Genomic DNA, 20,355 nt, shown 5'->3' on the forward strand with positions numbered 1-20,355 from the left:
TGATAATATAAAAAATAATATTTTATATTGAATATTGACTTTTGTAAGAAGATAAAATATATATATTAAGAATTCTATTGAAAAAAATGAAACAACAAATATCATTTATCACGCTTGATCTAATTTGTATTTGTCGAATCGTTGAAATTTTCTCGCTATATATATATATATATATTATCAAGAAATAATCGAAAAACAAACATAAATAAATTATAATAATAATAATAATTTTAGGCGTCATCAAAAGTGCATTTTCAACTTCCAATTTTTCCAAATCCCGATGGGCTTCTTGGCACCAATAGCCGGAGCCGGAGCGGGAGCTGGAGAGGGAGCTGCCGGATAAGGCGCAACAGTGATGACGAGCTTCATTCCGGAAGCACAGTGGTTTCCGACACCACAAATGTACCACTTCCTCCCGACAGTCGCAAGGGTAATAACGTCATTTCCGGTGGATAGAGCTTCCGACAACGGCGGCACCGTGCAGCTCTGGAAGGCAGTCCCGTTCACTTTGTACACATTATGAGCCCCAGCTTTATACTTGAAAACTATAACACCAACCGTATAAAATACAGTATATAGTTAATTCACCAATAATAATTTCAAAAAAAAAAAAATGTTACATGAAAGTATTAATTTTTTTTTTTTATAAGAATCTAACAATCAATAGTGAGATTGTCTAAAAATTTAAGCACATTTTGCTATTTTTTATCTACACTTTTACTATATTTTTTATTTATTTTTTTGAAAAATTAATATAAAAATAGGGTGAAGGACAGTTTTTTAATCATATAATTATTTTTTTTGTTTTTCTAAATAATTGATCTATTATCTAGTATTTATAATATTTATATTCACACAAATTTAAATTAACAAGATAAACTATACCAAAATGAACTGGCTAGCCCCCAAAATTAATATGTAAAAACAAATGAGGAAAACTTGAAAAAGATGTCCATAATATGTTACTAGTGTATTTCATCCAATTAAATCAATTTCAAAATATAGAAATAAATTTTTCTATCTTTAATATATATATATATATATATATATGAGAATTGTTAGGTTGTTGATTAAGGTAATTAGTACATAAAATGTAGTTTAGTGTATGAACTGTTAGTATGTATTGTTATAGGCTGTCAATTCATATACTCTATTTATTTTATGTAAACATATTGTATATATTTTGTGTGTTGTCAGCCGTTATATGTTGAATATACTTAATATAGTTGCCCTTATATATATATATATAGTGACGGAACAAGCCCTAAAATTTAGGGGGATAAAATGTTATTTCACTTTTATTTTTTATTTAATATTGTCTTTTTCGATTTCTCCCAATGCAACCGAATAAACAAGAATGAAGAAAAAAATAACTAAACATTAATTTTTTAGAGAAATATTTAAGAAAATTTAATAAAATTCAAATCATTTCTACTAAAAAGTTAAAACCTAAAAATATAAATCAACAAATTACAAAAATTTATTATTTTTTACACTATAATATAAAAAAAAATTGAAAAATATGAAGAGCAAAATAATAAAAAAAATACATAATTTTATTATTTTTTACACTAAAAAAATCCTATATTTTAAAGATTGGAGTCAATTGCCCCTAGTCCCAGTATAGTTCTGTCTCTCTCTCTATATATATATATATATACTCGTAACGCTAAAATTAATTTTTAAAAGTAGCAAGGGGCGCGTACATACCGAGCCTATCTCCAAGGAAGAACTGTTTGCCTTGCGCCCATGCGGCATAGTCGAAGCCCAATTTCCAACCAGCATAGTCTCCAACAATGTAGTCCGTCGCCTGTGTTTGAGCAGCGGCGGCAATGCAGACAACGGCTGCCGCGACTAAGAATAACTTACAACCCATCGCCAATTCCTCGCAAAAACCTAAATTTTTTTGGTAGTACGTATTGATTGAATTAAGTGCAAATATAATTTATACATATATATATATATATATATATATAGAAGTAGAAGAAGGCCAGCAAGCCGGCCATAATCGGCAATGAAATAACATATTTATAAGTGAATTAGAATTGGTATAAATATCTACAATATTTAATTAAATCATGGAATAATATATATATATATATATATATGTTTGTTTGGAAGAAAATGAGTACATGATTGTATGTACATTTGTCGTGTGGTACTTAATACACTTGGACACTGGCCTGGGTCGGCAGCTGATTAATATCAAGAAGTTTACGGTCTGTTAATTAGGTTAGCAGTTGAGATTGTGTCTGGTATTGTTGGATTAAGATATACTAATAAATAGTTGAATATAAATAAAATTAAAAAATATATGAAATGTTTTTAAAATTATTCTAAAATAACTATACTCGAATATATATTATTATCATCTCCGACGTTTTGTCTTATTTGATCATCGGCCATACATGTGCTTATATTTTTTACCTATCTCTTATAAATAAAATAGAGAAGGGAACGGAGTAGGTCAAAGCACTACAGATCTCGGGACAAACTTTTTAAAAAAATATTAGGCTCCGAGACTCATTTCGTCCTGTTTCAACAATTGGCGGAGCCAGGACCATCTGATTCGAGGGGCTCGGTTAAAAGATATTCGAGTGAATTTACTAAATTTTATTATGTTAATTAGTTTAAATAGTCTATTATTTATTTTTAATTGTTATATAATAATTATAATTATAGAAAAAAATTGTGGAGTGTAGATTTTAAGAAATAAAATTTTAAATTTAAATATTTGCATGATACGATATAAATAATGTATTAATATATATAATTTTTTTACTATAAAAGTAATATTTTAACTTAATATAAAAATAAATAAATATTTAATTGATATTTTTTAAAATAATAAAAAATATCACAAGCAAACACAATCATAAATATATTAATCACGGTTTATTTTATATATAAACATTTTTTTTAATTATTTAAAAATTAATTGATGTAACCCTAAATTTTTATTTGCCGCTCCACACGCTCGCTTCTTATCCTATTTCTACTTGTGTTTTTTTCTTTTTCTTCTTTCTTCCCTCTTCTTTTTCTTTTTTTTTTTTTTATTATTTTTTCCATTTTAGTTCTTTCTTCTTTTTTTTTTTTTTCATTCTTGTTGTAGCTCTCGTCTCCTTCTTTTTTTTTTCTCCATTCTTTTCGGTTTTTCTTTTTCCTTCGTCTTTCTTGTTGTTTTAGTGCTTTAGTTGGGGTGGCTACGATTTTGTTTTTCTTCTGCCAACTGCAGCTGACGTTGAGATTCACTATTAACCACCAGAGTCGGGGGGCAGCGGACCCCCTAGGTCACCACGTAGCTCCGCCTCTTGCTTCAACCCCACCCTAGACCCTACTAGGCTTAGGAATTATTGAATAAACTTAAATATAATTTAACTAGGTTTTTTTTTTTTTGGTATTAAATTTGGATTTAGTGGTTATTAAATAAACCATAAAATGTTGAAGTTTATATGGGATTAAACACTAGGGGTTAAACTAAAATAACAGTATCATTTATGTTATAATGGTATCCAAAGTATTTTTTTGTGTTTTTAAAGGGCACTACAAGAAAAAATCATTTTTGTAACAAAATATTTTTGTCTCTAAATCTATTTTTTTTCGTTATGAATGACATTAGAGACGGAATTAAGAATGAAATCACGTTAGCTACGTGAACTTTAAGGACGGAATTCCGTTACAAATATATTATTTTTTTGTAATGGGCGTGGTTTGGTCAGTTGGTTAGTGTGTGGGTTGTAAGTGTGAAGTCAAGATTGTTTTAGTAAAAATAAGTGAATTTTTTTTTTTTTTTTGATCTGAAAGTGTAAATAAGTAATTTGTCTCCATAATTTAGTATTTGTACATTGTTTTCATATTTTGTAGTTGTTTTTGTGTCTGTTTGTGTTCATATTTGATTTAAAAAAAAAAAAAATTGGTATGAATGTTGATGGAAAATTTGATAGGTCAAATATTATTATCACGATTGACGGAGGCAAATTACAAGAACTTGAGTATTCAAACGTAATCACTTATTGGATCTCAAGATGTATGAGAGATAGTTCAAGAAGGTTTTGAAGAACTCATAAATATATGGAGGCTTAACACAAGGCGTTAAAATAGATGCTATCAAAGGATAAAGTTGTATTATACATTTTGTTCTAAGTTGTTGATGATTTTGGCTTTGAGGAGATTGTTGGTACTACTTCAAAAGAAGTATAGGACATTTTAAAAAAATATATTCAAATAAGCCGACCGTGTCAACCAAGTGTGTCTTCAAACTCTTTTTGATGAGTTGAAAAGCTTGAAGATGACGGAGTCAAAGAAGTGTATCCGACTACATTATGCATGTGCAATCCGTGGTTAACCAGCTAGTTTATAATGGAGAAAATTTTACTGATGCATGAATTATAGAAAAGATCGTAAATTAACCGATAATTTTGAGGATGTCATATATGCAACCAAAGAATCAAAGACCTCACAGCGTTTACAGTACATGAACTTGATAGTTGTCTCAAGACACACAAACAACGCAAGAAGAAAAGGAATGAGAAGACACTCAAGCAAGCACTTCAAATCAAGGTGTCTATAAAAAAAAAAAAAAAAACAAACAGAGTACTCTATTCTCAAAATTTTCGAGGTAGAGGGCGTGGATGTGGAATTCGTGAAAATGTTCGTGGTGGTCAAGGCAACAATAGTGAAGAATCCTATAAAGAGAAGAGACAATAAAACCAACTAAATTGTTTGGGTAAAGCATATGGTCGTAGAAAATGAGGCCGATCGAACTATTCTAACATTGAGTGCTACAAGTGTCACTGGTATGGTCACTATGAAAACAATTAACAATTTTGATATATATTATAACTGTAGTAGAGTTTGGCATTTTAAAAAAAATTATCGAGTCAGAAAAAAGATAGAAGAAGAAACCAACATAGTCTTGGAAAAGAAAAAGAAAGAAAATTTTCTCTTAATGACTTGAAATGAAAGCAACATCAACAATGACACTTTGTGGTTTCTCAAATCAGGGGTGAGCAACCATATGTGCGAACACCAACGCCTATTCAAAGATATGCAAAAAACTGAAAATGGTTATGTGAGGTCAAATGACAAGGTATTGTTTGTTACTTGCAAAACATTGGCTTGATATAGTCAATCCAAGATGTTTAATATGCACCAGATCTTAAGACCAATATTCTAATATTGAGCAACTCACGAAAAAGACTACTTGATACTTTTAAAAGTTTGGGTGCTATACCTAATGGACAAGAAATGACGTTTGATTGTTCAAGTTGAAATGAGAAGAAATCGTATATGCAAATTGATATTGAGAAACATGCAAGAAAAATGTTTGCAAGTCAAATAGAAGATAAGATATAACTATGGCATCTATAGTTTAGTAACCCACACCATAGTGGTCTAAAAAGATTGGCAAAGAAAAATATGGTGCACGGGCTATCGAACATAGATTGTGATGGAAAATTTTGCGAAACATGTGTGTTTTGCAAGAAAGAAAGAACATTCTTTCAAAAGAAGCCAAAATATCAAGCTAAACATCCTTTTAAAGTTTTTTCATACTAATATATATTGACAAATCAATCCCGAATCTTTCAGTAGAAAAAGGTACTTTATTTGCTTTATTGATGATTTCTCATGAAAAAAATTGTTCTAATTTTTTAAAGAAAAATCAATGGCAAGTCGGGGTGTTTATAAAATTTGAAGTGATGGTGGAGAAGGCAGTTGGTAGATATGTTAAAACCGTATGATTCAATCGAGATAGTGAGTATACTTCAACAACTTTCTTGAAGAATTAGTAAAAGAAAGGCATAAGAAGATTTTTAACTGCACCGCACTCTCCTAAAAATTAATGTGGCTAAAAGAAAAAATTGAACTATTTTTAACATGATTCGATCAATGCTCAAGAGCGAAAGAATACTGAAAGGATTTGGGGCAGAAGGTATACAATATGCCCTCTATATACAAAATTAATGTCTACATGAAAAGCTACATGATCAAACACCACAAGAGGCATGGAGTGGACAAAAGTGACAGTTTCTTAGCTTAAAGTGTTCAGCAGTACGACTTATGCATATGCACCAAATCAATAAAAAAATAAAGCTCGAAGACAAAAGAAAAATGTATATTTCATTGGATATGAGGAGAAAACAAAATGGTACAAGCTGCTCGACCTAATAAGCAAGAAAATGAGGATGATCAATGTCGTGATGTGCGAGTAGATGAAGCAAGTGTGTGGGACTGGAATAATTGAATGGAGACTATTAATGAAGTGAGAAAATCATGTCAATGATAAAGACAAATCACGACAACCCAGAATGCGAAGCTTGCAAGAGTTGTATATTTCAACTAATGAAATGCACTTAGTACATCTTTTGATAAATTCTGAAAATATCATCTTTGAAGGGGTTGTGCGAGACAAGAAATGGAAACTTGAATGAATGAGAACATTAAGACAACTATTTACAACAACACATAAGAGCTAACAAATTTCTGGAAGGAAATCATCCCATTGGAATGAAATGAGTATTAAAAAAAAATAAAAAAATGAATGCTTAAGAAGAAATAAAAAGGTACAAGCCATGACTTATTGCGAAGGGATATAAGCATAGGGCGAGAATCAACTATGATGAGGAGTTCGCTCCTGTTATAAAAATTAAGACAATCCGACTACTCATTTCAAAAATAGCTCAATTCAAATGGTTGATATATTAAATAGATGTCAAATTAGCATTCTTGAATTTGTACTTGAAGAAGATTTCTACATCGAGCAACCGCCCAGGTATTTATAACTTATAGAAGAAAAGAAGGTACTAAAACTAAAGAAGACATTTTATTAGCTGAAACAAGCACCACGGGCATTGAATACACGTATTGATACATACTTCAAGGATAACGAGTTTAAACAACGTTACTATGAGTATGATCTTTATACCAAAAACAATGAAAGTAGCATATTATTTGTTCTTTTTTATGTTAATAATCTTATTTTTATGGGTAACAATGATGAGATGATAAAATAGTTTAAGGGAGCAATGATACGGGAATTTGAGATAACATATTTGAGCTTAATGAAATTTTTTCTTGATTTGAAGGTTCAAAAAGTAGGAAAAGGTATTTTTTGTATCACAAGAAATATGAAAAAAAAAAAATTGAAGATGCATATTGCAATATGGTATCAACGCCTAAGGAATTTGATTTAAAACTCTCAAAATTTGATAGAGAAGCTTGTCGATGCAAGTCATTACCAGAGGTTGATAGGAAGTTTTCATTATCTCACATTCACAAGGCCAGATATTTTGTTAAGCGTTGGCATTGTAAGTTGAGGTTCATGGAGAAGCCGGTCTATTCACATTAAAATGCATTGAAACGAATCTCACAGTACATTTAGGAAATGTTATCGCTTGGGATGTTGTACACGAATGTGGGTGTTTAAAAGTTAATAAGGTACTTTGACAATGATTGATGTGATGACAGATGATTGAAAAAGTACGGCATGCTATGTGTTCTTTATGAAAAATATTGTGTTTACTTAGCTCTCAAAGAAACAATTAATCGTGACAGTATCGAACGTGTGAATCTGAATATGTGGCAACATCTTGGTGTGTATGTCGTATGATAAGACTGAGGAATTGGTTGAGCAAAATGGAACTGAAGTAACCACATGCAACTATGATTCAAACCAATAACAAATCAACGATTAAGGTAGAAAAAAATCAAGTGAATGATAAAAGAAGTAAATATTTCGATGCTCGCTTTCATTTAATCCAAAATCGTGTGAATGAATGAAGTGTGAAATTGGTGCATGTGTTAAGTCAAGATCAATTTGCGGATATGTTCACAAAACCACTGGCAGAGACACTTATCAATAATTGTAAGATTATTGGAATGATGAATGATCAAAACATTTAATTTTACGGAGAAGTTTTATTGAATACTTAGTGCTAACCCAACAAACTTGCTTTTTAAAATATGTATAATATTTTACTTATTAAAATATTAAACATTAAGTAATTATAATTTAAAAAATATGAACAATCAAATGTTGATCCATAAAAATAATATAAAAGTACATAAACACATTACAAATACATATATAAAAAATTTAAAATAGTAAATAGTCAATTCAACATTCAAGCCACAATGTGGCAGACTGTTGGCAATCGGTGGCGGTAGCTGTGATAAAAAAAAAAAAAGCAACATGAGAGAATGGGGAGCTACAAGTGGTGGTGGACAAAAAAATCAAATCGAACCGCATAATTAAACTGAACCAAACCGAATTTTCGGTTAACCAAGCAAATTCTGTCTGAACACAAATATTGCATATTTGATATTTGTTCGGTTCGATTCGGTTTCGGTTTTTGATATTTTTTTCGATTCGGTTAACCGAACCGAATATATTTATATATTCGTATTATTATATTTTAAAATTTATATAATAATTATATTCGGTTCAGATATTTGAAATATTTGCAAATATTTTTTATCTAATTAGAATTTGAATTATTTTTAATATTTTTTTTTTAATTTCAGTTTGGTTCGAGTTATTTGTAAATATTGCAAATGTCTTCGGTATTTTCGGTTAACCGAAATTTTCTCTCGAATACGGTTCGCGATTTCGAATATATGTTCAGATCGATTTGATTCGATTATCAAACACCTGCATATTTCAAAATAACAAGATCAATTAAAAAAAAAAAAAAAAATGGATACTAGGTCATTATGTGGACTTTTCCTTTTCCTTATGGAGTAATGGATGTTTGTCTTGAAAGGCCACCTAATAGGATCTCTTTTTGATCTAATATTTTAGAATCAGGTCATGTCTAAGTCCAGATCTAACTAGGATGTCAACGGACCGGGTTCGGGACGGGTTCTGCAGGCTCCGAGAGCCGTCCCGCTAGAAAATATTAGATTCTGAGATCCGCCCCGTCCCGCTTCCACCCAGCCCCAAGACCCACCCCGGCCAATCCGGCAAACTCATTTTTTAAAAAAATATATAATAATAAATATTTTTTTAACAATCGAATACTAAAACAAATAGCATTAAAAGCACCAAAAAAAATCTAAAAACAATCAAATATTGATCCATAAAAATAAGATAAATAAATAAATAATATATTTTTATTATATAAATATACATATATTAGGTATAATAATTTTAAAAAATTATTTGGAACAGACGACTAATTGAATTTTATATTTAAAATTATTTAAGTAAATAAATAATATATTTTTATTATATAAATGTACATATATATTAGTTATAATAATTTTAAAAAATATCCGGGTTCGGATCCGAATCCGGGTTGGGACGGGTTTTTAGTAAAACCCGTAACCCACCCCAAACCCGGCCGGGTTTAAAATTTTAAATCCACAATCCGCCCCTAAACATATTATTTAGACCCGAATCCGCCCATTAAGAGCGGGTCCGGGGCTAACCCGCCCCATTTGACATCCCTAATTTAGGCCGGACAGATCCGTTATACTAATACTATTTTTTAATTTTTTTGCATTGAAATGCGCCAAGATCAAAGGATTTAAAGTCACCCTAAAATTCTTTGGTAACTTCATTTGTCGATTATTAAAAATAATTTAATTTTCAAAGTAATATAATCAATTAGTATACTCCTTCCCTCAATCATAATAATGTCATTTTTTAAAAAAAAATTTACAAAAAAAAAAAAAAATAGCATAATTATCATGGACAAAAGAGTATATAACAATAATAAATTAATTTAAATAATATGAATAAATTGATGAGTATGAATTTATTTAATACAATAATTATAAATAATAAGTTTATAAAATGAAACATAAATACACATGTATGAATTATAAATACTTTAAATATATTCTTATATTATTATATAAAATAATTAATGAACAAATTAAACCAAATTTTTTCACTTTTTATTTTTTGGATTAAAGTACTTTTTATGTTAGATACCACTAATGTAAAAAATAATATACTTGAATTATTGATTTTTTTATGAATAAAGTATATATATTATATATTGTGTTAATATATGTATTTTATTTTTTTCTAATATTTATGGAGAATTTTTATCACTCAAAAATAAATTGAGTAAGCAAATCAGAAATTAAATATACTAATAAAAATGAATTAAAATATAATTATAATTAAAATTAGAAGATAAAAAAATATAGCGATCTCAGATGCGTCGATATCAATGGTGACTCGTAAATTTATAGATATAAAATAATTAATAAGCAAAATAAATTATTATTACTATTGTATTAAAAATATATATTAATATATAAGGTTAAATATATTTTTGTTAAAAAATCGTACACATCATTTATTTGCTGAAGAAAGCATCTTTCAATTCTTGAACTACCAAAATTACAATTTTTTGTAAGGTATATAATATATTTTTAAGAGTAAAAAATATATATGTAATAAAACTGATAATTGACTATAAATATATAAGGTTAAATATTTTTTTTTTTTTTTTTTTACAATTTTCCTTATATTTATTAATTTATTAGCCTTAAATATTCCAAGACATTAATGTTAGTTTGCGGAATTTAGAATATTTTTATAATTATTCTTTTAAAAATATCAAAGCAAATATATATTTTAAATTTTTTTATATTATATTAAAATACCATATTAACATCTCTTTATATTATATCAAATAATTACTTTTAGTATCTAAAATATAAACTCAAAATTCAAACTTCAAACAAACGTTTAATAAATTGTTTAAATAAATTGGTTCATAATTCATTAAAATAATACTATATATTATAATTTCATCCTATAAAATAAACACGACCATATCCGAACAATCGCGAGCATAATAAGCTTCAATGGGAAGCCGCAAAGAAAGCGAGAGCCCCGACAAACGGCGCATTAATGTAAGTTGCCGGCTCTGACTGCTGATAGTTACTTCTCTCGTCGGAAAACTTATCTTGATTGTCCGGACCACCTACGATGGCTCCAACTAGGATGTTCGGATTCGGCGACCCGGAGTTGTAATAATCGAATCCGTCATGGCACCCGATGCGGGCTGCGTGTGCGCGCACCGACGGCAAAGACGATCCCCGGTGGTGGACACGTTGCGGATATTTTTGTCCGAATCCTACCATGTACGACATTTTTTCCGGATTGTTGCCCAAAATGTAGTCCACCTGTTTCCTCGCCTCCGCCGCCAGTTTTTCGGAGGAGACGGCGGCTGTCCCGCCGCAGGAGGCGGCGCCGCCGTGGGAGGTGAGATATTTGGAGTAGGTTAGGAGGAGGAAGGTTGCTGTTGTCACGTATTGGAGATTGCTTTCGCTTTGTTTGTAGTAAAGTCCTCCTAAAACAAAAAATCATCATTTAAATTTTAATTAGGTCTACAAAGAAATTTTATTAAAAATATTCGATCTTTCCAAGCCACTTTAATTTAAAAAAAAAAAAAAAAAAATTGCTAAATTATGTAAGTTTACTTGCACTAATTTTGTTTTGGATTTTGGTTTTTGGTTTTTAAATAGTTAATTTTTGAATTTAAATAATAGTTTGATGTAATATAAATATATGTTGATGTGATGTTAGGAATATGAAATTAAATTGAAGCGTAATATAATAAATTAAAATAAATGTTTGATATGCTATTCTTAGATTAAAAAAAAAAAAAGTGGATGATAATATAATAAATAAAAATAAATGTTTGATATTACATTCTTAAAAAAAAATGGATAGTAATATATATAATAAATAAAAGTAAATGTTTGATTTGATAGTCTTAAAAAATAATAATAATAAATGGTAAAACTAAGTGCAATCACTTACAAGTTTTCTTTTTTAGTCATTTCTTTAATTTATATTTAATCTATATAAGTAAACGAAAAAAATTATTATTCATAATTTTATTATATTATTTAAACAAATAATAACTAATTTGCTTATGTTCTTTCTAACTATTCATATTATTTTTTTATTAACTTAATAATTTTTTTTAACTATCCCACAAATATTAAAATAACTTTTTAAAATCTTTGGGATGAAGAAAATATAAATTAATTATGTAATATGTCCGTATTAAATAAAGTAAATTTATATTAAAATATATAATACTTTCTCCGTCCCAAATAAAGTGCAACATTTATTTTGGGCACAGGCTTTTAGTTAGGTAGTATTAAGCAAGATAATTTATAAATTAGGTGACGTGATGAAAAGAAAAATATATATTTTATTTTTTTTATTTGGATGATGTGACGGGATAAAGTGTGGGGTAGAGATTAAATATAATTAATTATTTACTCTCTTGGAAATGTTGTAGGGTGTTTGAAACATACCAAAAAAAAATATTGCACAATGTTGAAACGGAGGGAGTAATATATTTCTAATACTTATGTGTTTGTTTGGACTTTCTTTTTTTTATAAAAGAAAATTTCTATTAACTTTTTTTTAAAAAAAAATATCAAATTAAACACAAATATTTTATTTTATAGGATATACTAAAAAATAACTTGTGAATTCAAAATTGAAAACATAAACAAACATACTTACCGCGGGTGAATGACTGAGGCTGAAAACTTGGAGAGTCCGGAATAAGGGAGCATATGTACCTGTCCGAATGTGCTTTGTACGCCTCAAATTCTTCAATGCTCTCTTCCAAGAATGCCTAATAATAATAATAATTAATAAATATTATTATTATTATTATTATTATTATTATTATTTATAATTAATAAATTAATTAATTAATTACCTGAGAGAGAAGAACTTTAGTTCCAGCTCGTTTGTCATCCCAACTGAAAGAATAGTCGTCTTCATCGGCTCCCAGCGTGTGGCCGTTGGACTCAATGTAAGACAAATATGATGTCTCTTTTGAAGCCCTGTGAAGCCACGATGCTCCCCACAGGAGCTCATCCTGCACACATATACATACATACATACATATATATATATATGATTAATAATTATTTATTTATTTATTTATAATAATCAAATCTAAATTATTATAATAATAATTAATAACACACATCCGTACTTGGTATCCAGAGTAGGAGCAGTAAAACGGGCACACTGCTGAGCTGAGAGACTCACTATAAGCCCCTCTATACCTGTCTGCAAAATCGAATACCTGCAAATTCATTCAACCCAAAAATCAAATTAAATGTATTATTAATAATAATAATAATAAATAAATTTTTCTTTAAAAAAAAGACCTTCTTGGCAGTTTGGAGCAATTTAGCAGAGTAAGAAGGATCGGAATCTCTGAACACAATGGACGCCGCCGCCAGCGCCGCCGCAGTCTCGGCGGCGACGTCGGATCCCGGATTCTGCGGCGAGACCTTGTAGACATTCCGGGCGGTGTCCATGTCCTCCGGCCGTTCCCAGCAGCTATGGTCGTTGTTGGGATCTCCCACCTGAACGTACAAAAATTCCGGCGCCGCCGCCGAAGCTTTCAGGAGATAATCGGAGCCCCACCGGACTGCGTCCATGGCGTTCTTCGTCTGGCTCTTCATGGAGCTTCCGAATTCGATGACGCTCCACGCCAGAAGAGTCGTCGTGAAAGCCATCGGCAGACCAAATTTAACGTTGTCTCCGGCGTCGTAGTAGCCTCCCACGAGATCCACCTGTATTATCGTTGTATTCATATATATATATGTTATAAATCTTTTAAATGGATTTTACGAAGAAAGTGAGTATAAATTTGAATGATAGAAATAATATTATTTAATTGCGATGGATTTAGTTAAATTGAGGGAGGGTGGGTGGGACGAACGTGGTAGCCGGAGCCGTCGGAGAGGCCGGAATCGGCGCGCCAATTGACGCGTTGGGTGGGCGGTAGTCGGCCGGATCTCTGTCCCTCGAAGAAAAGGATTGATTTTTCGAGAGCTTCGGAATAATCTTGAGGAGTGAAAGCAACAATGGATGGTGAAATGTTGATGAAAAAATGGAAAAGTAAAATTAGAAAGGGCATTTTGAGGGTATGTTTCGTGGCACAATTAGACATTGATGAATAATGCTTGTAGAATGTCTGTAGCATATGAATATGAATATGATGATGACAACCCTCTTTATCTATATATATAGCAACAACTATTGTGCCAAAATTTATCACTTAATTTGACACAATATTCAGTTGATATAATTACATATGTCCTTTGTTTCTGATGAATGTACTTTATTGAAATTTTGTAGTAAATTAAAAAATAATAGTAATGTATTCTCTCCGTACCAAATACCTTGCAATATTTCGTTTTTGGTATATTCGAAACACCCTACAACATTTTCAAAATAGGAAATAATTAATCATACTTAATTCCTACTCCACACTTTATCCTCTCACATCATCCAAATAAAAAAAATAAACTATATATTTCTCTCTCCATTATATCACTTAATTTCTAAATTATCCTACTTAATACTGCACACTTAAAAACTCGTGCCAAAAGTAAATGTTGCATCTAGTTTGGGACGGAGGGAGTATTAATTAGTGAAAGTGTGTAAGAGATTTTTGACAATTTTGTTTTTTGACTTTATATATAAATTAATTATATGTGTAATTGTACATTTGTAGTTTAAGTAAGTGTTAAGAATATTTTAATATTAATGTAAAATTACTTTTACTAAATGAAAAACTGATATTTTGAATGGACAGACAAAAATGATAAAAAGATACTTTAAATTCGGATAGAGGTAATACAACATTTTATATAGTTACAAATAATATAAATAATATAAAATTTACTTTAATATAATATAAATACAATATATAACTCGCAATATATATTATTATTGATTTTCATAGTCCTATACGATGTATACCATCATTAATTTCATCATAAAAAATATATTCATACAACGAATCTATAAATATATATATATATATATGTATATATTGTCAGCTTGTTTTAGATGTATTCATTAAGACAAATCACCATTGTCCCGGTCCCATATATGTATATGTTTGTACATGAGGTTTCTGTTGCTAATAAGATAAAATTGTACTTATTAAAATTAATATCTTTAAAATTTGAAGTCATTACTTATATATATATATATATATCCTTGAAGTCAACATATTATTATATAATTAATATAATATAATTATAACCAGTGACGGAACCAGTAATAAAAGTTGATAAGGGGTGCAAAATCAATTTTTTTTATTGATTCAATGATAAAAAATTTTAATGTTATTAAAAAAAAATCAACAAAATTACATAAATTTAATATTTTTTTACTATAAAAATAAAATTTAAAAACTAAAAGTATAAATCTAACACACACACTGATAAAATTTTTATGATTTTTTACATTATAAAATTTTTTAAAAAAAAACAAAAGATAAATTACTATAAAATATATAATTTTATTATTTTTTACATCAAAAAAATACATTTAATTTTAGAGCGGAGGGGTCAGTTGACCCCTCTAACCCCATAACTGACCCCTCTAACTCCCATATAGTTCCGCCCTGATTATAACTATGTGAATAACTGAATATTTTGAATACAATATAATTTATTTAGCAATAATATTTAATATTATATATATATATAAGCTTATGTAAACATCATATTTAATTAATAAAAAAACATCACGTGCATGGATAAGTAAAAGATTTACGGGTAGACACTACTCAACATCTTATGTATCTTGAGTGAAATTATTTATTTGATACGTATTCAAACATATCGTATAACTATATATAGTCAATTAATGTATATACAAATACAAAAATTGGGTTTTGTTTAGATACGAATTTTAATTTTAATTTTTTAAATAAAAATAATAAGATATTAAGTATTTAATATAATATCTTTAAGAAAAAAAATTTTATCCATATGTTATTTTTTTAATAATTAATATTGATACAAATATCGAACCTTCAATCGTAAACAGAGTTTTGTTATTTAAAAATAAATAAATTAAAATGACATAATTTGACTCTTAATTAATTTTTTATTAACACAGACAAAAAGAAATCCTTAGGAAATTTAAGTTTCTTTTACAATACAACCGTATAAATTATATATTCCCTCTTATTATCTGCAAGAGTTATATTTACTTTCTGTGTATTGATATCTAAATACTACTATTATTTTTTATATCAAAATAGACTACAAATTAAAAAAGATAGCAAAAATATTTTTATTCAATATTAAATACGATAAAGCAAAATATAAATATTCCCTCCGTCCCAAAACTATAGTGTAGGTTATGTCTGGGACGGGATTTAAGAAAATATTGATATTATATTGGTAGTAGGTAAAAAGTATGGATAAATGACTTTTTTACCCTTGTGAATGTATTAGTATAAGAAGTAGTAACAATTGTGTAATAATAATGAAAAAATAAGGATAATTTTATAGTGATATGATTATTTATGAAAATGAGACTATTGTTTTGGAACGAACAAAAATGATAAATAAGACTATTGTATTGAGATGGGAGAAATATAATTTTTCCATAAAGACGAGGAAGTATATTTTTGTGCATGTAAAATATTACATTAAAAATATTATTTAAAAATAGTTAAAACTAAAGTACAAAAAATATATCCAATTAACTTCCATACATAGAGAGAGAGAGAGAGAGAGAGAGAGAAGTTGGTTAGCAGTTGGGTGAGGAGAAAGTCGGAAGTGCATCACGGGATCAACTGCGGCAAATGGGATGGGATATTGGGATGTCATCTTACAACTTACAACTAAGGCCCATAACCAAATTATCACAACATAAATATAATAAAAATAAATATAAAATAAAAATATGTCCATATCAAACAAATGAGCGGTTACAGTGCTTGTATTGATATTATTTTTATTTTTTATTTTTTATTTAATAATGTACAAAATCCGACTGATACTTTTCAAAATACGTTTTGAATAAATCAATATATAATAGGAAAAACCTAGAAATGTCGGGGGCCCTATATAATATGGCCCTACCATGACTGCATGTAATATGGCTAAATTGTACAAAATTTATCTCTGATTTAATGAAATTTCGTCAAATTCCTTATATTTTAAAACTGCGTCAAACTCTCTCGTGGTTTTATAAACTCTGCGCTTAGCCAGATCGGCAGTCCTTATCTAACGATATTTAACCTAAATACGCTCAAACTGCGAATAAATTTTAAAATCGCAATTTATAAACTCTTATAATTATAAATATATTCATTTTTCTTATATTTAACACTCAAAAATAATTATTTTTCTCAGATTTTTAAAAGTTTAATTTTACTGGTTTTTTTAGGTTAAATATAAGAAAAATAAATGTATTTATAATTTCAGGGGTTTAGAAATTGAGATTCTAAAGTTTATTTGCAATTTGGGCGCATTTAAGTCAAATACCATTAATAAGGACCGCCGAGGGGTTAGACGGAAAGTTTATGAAACCACGAGGGAGCTTTGACGCAGTTTTAGAAGTGTGGAGGATTTGACGTAATTTCGTGAAATCACATGTGAATTTTGTGCAATTTATCGTATAATTATTTTTAAAACAAACATCTTGTATATTATATATTGTATTAATATTAATATGTAATTTGTATTGATATTAATTATAGTGTATATCATTGTTATGTGATGTTAATTCATATATTGTCTGTGTTGTGTTAAAGTCAATAATAGTATGTATTGTATGAACTATTGTGATATATTATTAGTTGACATATTGTATTTATGTTATCTTAATATAAATTATGTATCTTATTTATTATTATTACTCTCTCCGTCTCATAAGTAAATATCCATTTGCTTATTGCACGTAGTTTTAGAAATATTAGTATTATATCGAGATATAGTAGGAATGAAGTAGAAATGACTAAAATAATCTTATTAGTATGTGTGATATAAATGTAATGGCATTTGTGTAATATATTGTAAGTTGTAAGGGTATTTGTAATGTTAGGTAGATAGTATAATTACTAAAATGGAAAAATAGATACTTTGTTATGGGACGGAAAAAGTATTATTTACCGCAAGTATGTATTTAAAGGTGTGTTTGTTTGGGGGTTTGGATTTTGAGTTGGGATTTGAATAGTAAAAATTTTGAATTTGAATAGTTGTATGATGTAATATAAACAGACGTTGATGTGATGTTTTGGATGTAAAATTGATTTTTAGTATAATATAAAAAATGAAAAATAGGTGTTTGATTTGATTTTTTTTGGGGAGAAAATTGGATCAACAGTGGAAATCTAATCCAATCCCAAACAAACACAATGGATAGAATGTTGAATGACATCTTCTCTAATAATATGAAGACAAGATTCTCATTGTTTTATGCTAACTCACATGACACCACCTCTCTCCTCATCACACATTTATTACCCCTACCCCACCCCCCCCCCCCCCCCCCCCCCCCATTTTTCTTTCTCCATTTCTTTTTAAACAAACAAAAATTTAAAATAAAATAACTAATTAAACAATATTATCGTTTTGGAGGTTGGCACCGCACGCAACATGCAAATTAAGACTCTGTTTTATTATTATTATTATTATTATTATTATTATTATTTACCAGTCGTGCATTGCAATACAATTTCAAATTGTATGAAATTAATGTGTTTGTTCACTCAAAACTTTTTTTTTTTTTTTTGTACTAATATATACTTGCATTAATACAATGTAATATATATTATTTATATATAAAAAGTCAGGAATTCAATACAAGATATTATTTATATTATTGCCGACACATTCTATATACCTAACATAAAAAATGAACTTATTTAAAAATACAGAGCGAACAAACTTTTGTTTTTATTTACTTGGGGTTTCATTTTATTTTTTATTTTTATTATTTATTCTGACCAAAAATATTCAATCCTTTATCTATTTATTAAAAAAAAAAAAAAAAATTGTTCCAAGTAAGATTAAGGTAAAGATCCCACATTAAAAGATTGCGTGATTTTCGTTAATAGTGCGGAAGGGCCTTCCTCAATTCTTGCTTGTTTAAAAGGCGCAATTAAAGGGGTTTGTTTCACTACAATTTTATTTATTTTTATTATTATTATTATTATTATTATAAAAAAAGATTGGGTATTTAATTCAACAATGGCACACAAATTAGTGTGTTACAAAAAAAAAAAAAAAATGTTGGTTGACGTCACGTGAGACACACGGTCCAAATTAAAATCCCAAATTTGCACTGTTTATCATTCTTTTTGAGGTACAAAACAAATAAGCAGCAACAGCATGAATTAAATTCCCCAAAATTTACTTTCCTAATTGGCACTTTCCTTTTACGCACCACATTTTGGACATTTTTTTGTCTAAAAATAGAAGGTAAAAGAACAATGTACTGATACGCCGAACCATTCATTGCTTAGAAATTGAATGAATTTAGGCGGATGTTTTGGTACAAGAATAATTAATATAGAAACATGAAAAAAGAAATACTTTGATTATGTTCTTTTAGGGGATGTATTCAATTTAGACTCTATAGAATTTTGTTGGACTTTCAAAATTTTGGTGTATTCAATCAAGATTTTTAAAAGTCTTTTTGAAGGTATTCAATCAAGATTTTTAAAAGTTTTTTTTAAAATTTGGAGGTATTCAATCAAGACTTTAAAAATCTTCAAATATTCAACAATTCATAGACTTTTTAATGGATTTTAATGAAAATTTGTTAAAATTTTGAATAGAATAGAATCTCTCCTAATCAGTAGAGATTTTGATGGATTTTTAAAATTATTATTATTATTATTATTATTGGTGGTGGTGGTGTTCTTGTTCTTGTGATAAATAATATGATATTATTTATTAATATTATTATAATTTTTAATAATAATAATAATAATTTAAAACTAAAATATATTAGCAAATTATTATGATTTTTTTAAATATATATATATTTTTATATTATAAATATAATTTTTAAAAATATTATTATCATAGTAAATATGTATTACTGTCGTCTTTTCTTTTCAATTATCGAATATAATATTTGTCATTTCAGTGTAATTCTCCTTTTTCAATTATACAATATATTATATTATTATTCCGATAACGGTGAAATAGATATTTAAATATATATATATTTGTTGAATTGTTAATTTATATTTATTTATTTTAATATATTTTTCAAAAATCGTAAATTATATTTTTTATTTTCTTTATATACGTATTTATTTTTTATGTAAAAAAATTATATAAATAATAAAGAAATATAAAACTAATTTAATATATTGAATGATAATATAATTCTAAAATTATAAAATTAGTATTAATAATCTACAATATAGTAGTGTTACAGATGTTACAATATTTCAACATTATTAATAATTATATATTATTTATTAATATTAAATTTTATTTTATTAATAATTATATATTATATTTATAAAATTTGTATTGGATATAAATTTATATAATTAATATATATTTATAAAAATATTA

General features: G+C 28.0%; 2 protein-coding genes across 2 annotated transcripts; both read right to left on the reverse strand.

The window, feature by feature from the left end:
* Window positions 1-240: 240 nt before the first annotated feature.
* On the reverse strand, window positions 241-1,876 carry LOC127255854 (blue copper protein 1b-like). Its single transcript, XM_051281606.1, has 2 exons — window positions 1,711-1,876; window positions 241-545 (listed from the first exon to the last, which is right to left on the reverse strand). The coding sequence occupies exons 1-2, from the start codon at window positions 1,874-1,876 to the stop codon at window positions 241-243; spliced, it is 471 nt and encodes a 156-aa protein (XP_051137563.1).
* Window positions 1,877-10,709: 8,833 nt separating this feature from the next.
* On the reverse strand, window positions 10,710-13,997 carry LOC127255723 (endoglucanase 1-like). The gene is made up of 6 exons (XM_051281415.1): window positions 13,728-13,997; window positions 13,168-13,578; window positions 12,990-13,082; window positions 12,708-12,869; window positions 12,506-12,620; window positions 10,710-11,312 (listed from the first exon to the last, which is right to left on the reverse strand). The coding sequence occupies exons 1-6, from the start codon at window positions 13,989-13,991 to the stop codon at window positions 10,822-10,824; spliced, it is 1,536 nt and encodes a 511-aa protein (XP_051137372.1). The 5' UTR covers window positions 13,992-13,997; the 3' UTR covers window positions 10,710-10,821.
* Between the last annotated feature and the right edge of the window lie 6,358 nt (window positions 13,998-20,355).

Source organism: Andrographis paniculata, unplaced genomic scaffold (assembly GCF_009805555.1).
Source record: "Andrographis paniculata isolate CXL003 unplaced genomic scaffold, ASM980555v1 Contig54END, whole genome shotgun sequence".
Classification (NCBI taxonomy): Eukaryota; Viridiplantae; Streptophyta; class Magnoliopsida; order Lamiales; family Acanthaceae; genus Andrographis; species Andrographis paniculata.